Consider the following 7,804-nt stretch of genomic DNA (forward strand, 5'->3'; position numbering starts at 1 on the left):
GTGATAATGTTATATCAAAATTAATTCTGAACTATTTCATCATGCGTCAAGCGTCCCGACGAGATAAGTAACGTAAACTAATCTTTCCTGGACTATTTGAATCCATATCAAATGTCCCGACGCAATAGACAAGATAAACTAGTCTCCTATTGTGCCAAGTCTAAGTGCTAATATAATGTCAAACATTAATGAGAGTAGGCAAGATGCTACTCCACGATGTTTCAAACTCACAAGATATTTCAATTTCACAAAATTAAAAAAAAATTATAAGAAATAGGTAGGATGCTTCAATCTCATGTAACATAGAAAAATTTTTTTGAGCATTTAAAAATAAATCGATTTTTGGAACTACACAGCCGCCCAATTTCAATGGAAACTACACAATCTAGTGGCATTGACAACAATGGATGTTGTAACATACTCCAAAAGCAATCTTTAAATCTCAATGATCAACATCGAAACCATGGACCTAGAACAACTCTACAGATGTAAAGTTTATGATTTACAATTAAACACTTGAGAGAAATTCACTATATTCATATATATAACAGTTTGACAAATGAACATTTCCGATAGTCCATAGGAGCATAACAATATGCTTGAGTATTACCTATTAGCCTAAGTCAGAAAAAAACAATCTTTTCATAAGTATTATGATACATGAATCAGGTATGCACACATTCATACCTGATCAAATAAATGAAAGGAAAAATGACACTCATATTACACTTCAATAGCCAATTCCAAATTATGGCCGTTAGAGACAATAAAATGTACCATAAATCAGGTATGCACACAATTTAGATAACTCATACTATGTATGTCTGCTTCAAGCTCTTTGGACCGCGTTTTCTTCTTGGGTTAGCACTGATCATGCAGGAGAAGGCATTGACAAGTTCAGAATCCTCTTCAGTTGTTAAAATTTTTGCTGCATTTGGGTCTGCAAGCAGAAGTTTTGCCACGAGATAACCTGCAATAGACCAGGTCTGGAACAGGCGTGATTGTTTTCCAATAAACCTTGCTTTCTTGGTATCATAGTACTCGGGCCATTTGTCTCTAGATATACGTTTCTCAGCAACTGAAACAGCTTTTGCAGCAATTTCTGGTCTATTCATCTTTATGCATGCCACTGTGAGCTGTACAACGGGATTCATACATCAGAATTTCATACTTGGATTGCCAAGCTACTCAAAACCAACCTCTTAAACATGCAAAACATAAGCTATGTATGGATATGGAAATGGTTAAAGAATGCACCAATAACATAAGATAGGCAAAACTAGAGTATAACGCACCAATACCTATGGGTAAAAGTTGGCCAGACTGGCATAGTACTACTCAAGTCACAAAGGACCAAATGTCCTGAGCACCTATATTTTCCCTTTTTTTTGGATATTCATCTACAATTACTTGGGTAAGCCAACCAGAGTAATAGGAACTTCAAATATTAAGAGAATTAAAGCAAATGTCCTCAAAATCTACAGACTCCAAATGCAAACCTAAGATCCAGCTATTAACAAGGCAATTTAGAGAAACAAAAGAAGGATGCCACTGTGCTAACCTGCCAGAGTAGAGTTGGCCAGGAACCACCATTGTGGTAGGACCAAGGTCTGCGTTAGAAACAAATGAACCTTCTTAAAATTAAAATATTGATTTCAACAAAAAAAAAAAAAAAAGAAAGAACATTTATCATATTTACGGTAGATATATTACGTGTTCTTGGGATCACAGCCTGTAATGATTTGCCACTCCTGACCTTCAAGAGCCGGATAACAGATCTTAAATGGCATGTCTGTCACCAAATCTGCCCATTTAGCTTCAATAAGATCCAATATAGCATGTGACTGATCAGTTGTTGCAAGACCACCCACAACAGCCCACAAATTTCCAAGAGAAAAGAATCTGAAATCCATGTGAGCTGGTTGTAAGTTCCCAATTAGGTAGCCTCCTTTATTAGGCATCCATTCTACCAACCAAGGAGAAATTTGATCCGGATAAATATTGAACTTATTAACAGCATCATATGAATACTCTTCAGTCTTGTAACGATAAATCTCATTAAGTTTTCTCATATCAATCCAATAATATTCTCTGATATGAAATGACAAAGCAACCAGACGATTATTCAGTGCTCGAATAAGATCAGCTGATCCATCCTCCGGAGTAAGCATTTCTCGTGCGCATAATAATGCAGAATAGAAAAGTGCCTACAGGAACGCAAAAATTATCTCAAGATCAGGTCTGGATTTTTTGCAAATAAAAATGGCCACTAGACTTAAATTCCTCATGCATGCAATGCATGTAATTTTTTTTTAAATGTATCAACAGACAAATATATAAAAATAAACAACAAATCAGTAAACTCAACCAACTTGCAGCATCGATCAAAGAAAAGCAGGGTATTATGGTAATTCTTGGAACAAATTTTGAATGACATGTTTTTCAAAATAATAGAGTAAAAATACCATCAAATTTGAAAATGTTTTGACTACCGTGGTATGATTATGATTCGCTAGTAAACAATATGGGTATTATAGCCTCCTGAAAGAACCATCTCACTTTGAAAAATAATGGTACCAACCAAGGATCAAGAGAAGCTCCCTACAAAAAGAATGAGTCCGTTGATTTCTTTTTCTTATCTTTTTACTTTATTTCCCTATTCATGCATGCAATTTTCATGAACTATGAAATAGGTGGGAAAAATTATCTAATGTCTGTTGAAAATTGTCATTAAAGCAATCTTGGACCATGAAGGTGTATTGCATGGCAACACCTGTCCAGTCATTTGACATATCATAGATTTTCCTCCCTTATACTATTGAGAGTGAACATAACATACCATGATAAAATCACAGACTTTAACTACTTAAGCTAATGCCTAAGCCATCTACTGTTATTAAATTCTTTGCCATATAGTTGCCACTACTACTCTTGCAAGGAGACTTTTCTGCATTTTCAATGAATATTTCTTCAAAGCTAAGGATAATTTGGTTTAAATTCTTTTGTTTTGTACATATTTGGTTCAGGTTCCACATATTTCATTTTGCTTTCAAATTTTCTTAATGTGTGGTATACAGGAACTGGTGTCAAGTTCTGGTCAATTATTTTTAAAGCGAAGTTTACTGATAATCCAATCCCAGGATAATGCTTAAGATGCACCAGTAGGGTAAGAACTAAATTTAAACATATCGGTATCCAAGTTCCCAAACCTGAAAGTTGAAATAATATAGAGAAAGTTACTAGCAGAAGCCAAATAAGACCATCTCAAGAGTGAAGCATTTCAAAGTGAAGCATGGTACCACAAATTAGTCTCAATAAGGGAACCAATGGCGTATCTAGATGAAGTTACCAGCACCACATGAGATCATCTCAAGAGGGATTATTTAGCTAGGATGTCATTTTAAGTCTATAATATTTGGGTCCAGAAACATCTATTTCTCAAAAAAATAACAATGCTTGTTCACCGAAAGGTGGTCTGAGCACAATGGTTAAATGCCATAAATACATATCAAAGTCCTAGTCCAGGATATTTACCATTTAATTACTCCTCAGACAGCCATGTAATCAAGCATTTAAAAGCTTTTTGCCTTTTAACAGGAAAACAAAAAGGGACAACAACCTACAGCTCAAAACAAACATAAGTGATATGAATGTCATAATGTTTATACCCATGCCAAACATAGAACTTTCATGAAGTTCGATCCTAGTAACATAAGCGTGCTTATGGGTATGGTATAAAGATGCACATGAATTTCACATCTTGACTCGCTCTAAGGCTACCTACTTTTAAAAAATTTCCCAACTCAATCTCCTTGAACCCAAAACAATAACCTTTTGAAAACTCAAAGCTTGAATATTCTTTCATTATTCAATTTCCACAACACTGATGTCTTTTACCCCTTTCATAGCCCATACATACTTTTCTTCAAAAGAAAAAAAAAGAAAACATATATATTTTAGCCTAAGTAAATTCAGTTTCCAGGATTTCCCACTTTCCCAGCATGAAACAAGTACTCTACCTCAGTAATGGTAGCATTATCATCAAACCAGTAACAAAAGTCACTCCTGATATACTAAAGTGTAGTTATTTAGGTAGCAAAAGCAATCCGCAAAATGCAAGTAGCAAAACCAACAACCAAATGGAGCTTCCATTATTGCTCTTTGCAATCAGATATTGTTATTTACCTGAATTTCTAGAGGGTGTCCATGAATTCCCATGCGGCGATCTATCATACAAGAACCATCTGTCACCAGTAATGTAGGAAACATATCAAAACCATCAGCAATGCATAGCCGCAGAATCATCTTGATTCCAGTTTGAACATCAACTCTCTCCTGAACAGAAAGATCACCAGAGCATTTTCCATATGCCCGTAATAATATAATCCACCACAATCCTGCAATTGAAATAGGCAGTTGCAAAAGAATTCAGAAATTTAAGCATTTCCATGAATAAAACCAAATATACAATTCCTCTCTTAGACTAAACTTTGTTACCAGAATCAACAGGAGCAACACGGCCAATAGCTGCCTCTCCAAAGTCAGGATCCAATACCTCCTCTGTTGCTGAATCATCACCATCAAGAGGAACTGTGCGCACTTTAAAACTTGCAGGCATCAATCCCTGACCGGGGCTGTGACAGTCCATCGTTTTTTCCCAGCTCTATAACATAAGTAAGTATATTAAATAACAAAAGAAAAAACAGGAAGTTTATTTAACAGTAGGATATACATCCAAACCATTTTATGTTGAATTTTGTTAGATCGACATAGATCCAAATGCATGACACAAATGAAGACGCAATGTATCCCATTTATCAATTTGATATTACTGCAAACAGCAGTGTGCAATCACAGTGGTTGCAACATGAAACAATTACATATGTGGAAACAACAGTTTAAATTATTGCTCGTTCTCAAACATCTACAACAAAAAGTTCACTGTGCCACATGGATCAAATTTTTCCATATTATTTTATTTAAGACCATATCCAAAGAAAGATCATTACAGTAGAGTCCTTTAATTATATTGATAATGCTATGTAGTAAAAGATTACATGATCATAGTTGTCAAGGCATGTAAATCCAAGTTTATATTCATTTTGACTTTTTCTAGAAAAGTATCTGCTGTCTCCTATGCATGTAACCAGCAGGTTGACAAAGCATTAGGATGTAAACCATGTTTACTGGCAATGACTAGGCAGTTAGAACGGACAGTGAAAGTTTGAAGAATTTCACAAATTTAAATCATGAAGAATCAATCAAACTCCATAATGGCAGAGTGGCTATAATCACTGTTTCAATATTTATTCTAAATAGCATACAGGAAAATTTCCTCTATTATAAACATAAATGTAAGTCCAATGATAGCAAAACAAAACAGGGAAATTTTCAGAACAATCAACTTAATTAAGGAAAAAAGAACATGAAAATAAACAGTGGCCATATTAGGGGGGTTGGCTAGCCAATAATATCACGTGTTGGAACTAGGATCATAGCTTGCTAAATCATTTTCGCTTTGCCCCTGTATATACACACAAAGGCACACAAATGTCCTTGAACGTGAATTACAAGTGAGGGAAATAATTTATCAAGACATGAAATATCCACCAAAATATGATAATTACCATCAGAAATAGTCAATACAGTCATACTATTGAATATAATATTACCTGCAACTGAAGTGTATGGAGAATGAAGTTCCGAACAATGTCATACTCTCCCTTCAATAGAAAAGCAATACCAGAAGGTATAAAGTCCCGAATAAAGACTTGATCATAATTTAATACATTGGAACTTGTGGGGTCATTGGCTGCAACTGTTCCAATAGGACTGCCACAATAGTAAACCATAGAATCCTGCAGTAACCCCCACGCTTCATCCTCGATAGAATCTACACTAGCCTTGTGAAAGGTACTCGTGCCTGTTCCAGCTGTACCATTTGATGTCGACACTTCTTTTTCCCTCTTCAACTGCTCAACATCCTCAAATTCCAGAACATTTGGTGAGTTTATTGATCCATTAAGATTCAATTTCTTTGCATTATCCACAAACCATGCTCCATTTCCGTCACCCATACCTACTCCACTCACACGGTCAGCCTGCTGGCATTTACAACTAAGAAGCTTCAATCTGTCAATGGCTGTATTTGCATCCAAACCACCAACTAATCGTGTACACTTATAGCTTCCTATTTGACATCTCATCATACTCGAACACTTCAGAGATTGCAAATACCTTGAGCCTTTTTTCTTCACGGACCTAATGTGATATTTAGAAGAAAATACAAAATCCGAATTGCTAGAACACAGATCACTACTTAAAAGCCGAGGGACAGCCCCAGATAAAACTTGCAGCACTGCCTCACAAGTTCCCATTGACATGATGCTTATCAAATTAAAGACACTGTATTTAAATTAAATTCCTTCTAATCATACAAATCCAGATGCTTCACTTCAATTCAAGATACCAACACCTTAATTTTTAAAAATAAATTAAAAAAAAAAAGGAAACAATCAGTACATATACAAAAGGGTTCACATAATCCAGAAAGAAAAATAAATAAACCAACCAAAAACAAAAAGCTTGAAGTTAATATAACAGCATTGCAAAGATAAAATTACAAGTCCACGTTTTAGAAACCAAAATATATGTATAATCATAAATAAAATTCTCTCTCATTTCCTTCTCTTTTCGTATTTTCTTATTAGATTAAGCATGCAAATGAAGATGAAAAAAATTAACAAAAGTCATCATAATAACACATAAATTAACTGATCAAATAGAAAATTAAAGTAAAAAAAAAAAGACAATTTTATATCGTCAAACTACCCTACAAAAACCAGACGAGCAGTATTCAAATAAAATTATCAATACCCACATGCAAAAAAGTAGTGAAAAATTATTTCCTTCATAGCATTTTAGGTGATATAAAAAAAAATTCAAATCCCTGCATGCAGACAACAAACCCAGATAGAATTATTTACAATTACAATGAGCTAAAAAAATTTAAAAGAGATTTAAAATAATAATAATAAAAAAACTAACCTTAATGGGTCTGTTTGGAAATGAATGTTTGGGAATTGGAAGCAAAAGAAACGGAAAAATCGAGAGAATATTAGATAGTTTTTTTTTTTAAGAAGAAAAGAGGATAGAAAATGTTTCCTTCCTCTTTTTGTGTGTACCAAAAGCGTTCAGCACAATCACTTTGAAAGGTATTTGAGGCATTTCGTTTAATATAAATAAAATGCAACCATACCAGAAATTCATATGACCAATCTTCCACGTCTCTTTTTTCCTTGCTGTACCTATCATCGGTTTTCCTTCTCTTCTTTCTTTCTCTTTCCTTTCTTTTATATCTAGTCTTGTTTAATATCAATCACTTCTCTTCACGTGGCTTTTACTTTTTTTAATTATTATTTTATCTAACTAGAAGGTTAAATTTAATTTTCTAGCCCCTTTATTAAGCTCTTAAAAGAAGATAAAAGTAAAAATGACAACATATTGAATATTTATTATTTGAATTTATTTAATATTTATAATATTTAAATTTAAATATATTTAAATTTAAATAATTTAAATAAAAATTATTTATTTAAATATATGAATTTGTATTCATTTAATTAAATTTTTTATTAAAATATTAAATAAATAAGAATTATAATTATAATTCGAGTCCATCCTCAATTAATAACAAATAAAAGTTATTTGTTAAAATTTTAAACCTTTCACAAGCATATAATTTTTCATATTTTACGTATGTAAATGACTAAAAATTTAAATATCTATTATAATTCATTAAAAT

At 33.3% G+C, this 7,804-nt stretch overlaps 1 protein-coding gene across 3 annotated transcripts; it reads right to left on the reverse strand.

Moving 5' to 3' along the window:
• Positions 1-516: 516 nt before the first annotated feature.
• On the reverse strand, positions 517-7,326 carry LOC111310396 (neutral/alkaline invertase 3, chloroplastic). 3 transcript variants are annotated; one of them, XM_022909818.2, is made up of 8 exons: positions 7,048-7,209; positions 6,881-6,949; positions 5,673-6,475; positions 4,498-4,663; positions 4,186-4,397; positions 1,714-2,207; positions 1,562-1,610; positions 517-1,136 (listed from the first exon to the last, which is right to left on the reverse strand). In XM_022909818.2, exons 3-8 carry the CDS (start codon positions 6,381-6,383, stop codon positions 810-812), a joined length of 1,959 nt encoding a protein of 652 aa, XP_022765553.1. In that variant the 5' UTR covers positions 6,384-6,475; positions 6,881-6,949; positions 7,048-7,209; the 3' UTR covers positions 517-809. The 3 variants fall into 3 exon arrangements, with proteins under 3 accessions (XP_022765553.1, XP_089604675.1, XP_022765554.1); XM_089748549.1 differs by lacking the exons at positions 6,881-6,949; positions 7,048-7,209 and adding an exon at positions 7,259-7,326; XM_022909819.2 differs by lacking the exon at positions 6,881-6,949.
• Between the last annotated feature and the right edge of the window lie 478 nt (positions 7,327-7,804).

Source organism: Durio zibethinus, chromosome 19 (assembly GCF_047325235.1).
Source record: "Durio zibethinus cultivar Kanyao isolate XHJ-2024 chromosome 19, ASM4732523v1, whole genome shotgun sequence".
Classification (NCBI taxonomy): Eukaryota; Viridiplantae; Streptophyta; class Magnoliopsida; order Malvales; family Malvaceae; genus Durio; species Durio zibethinus.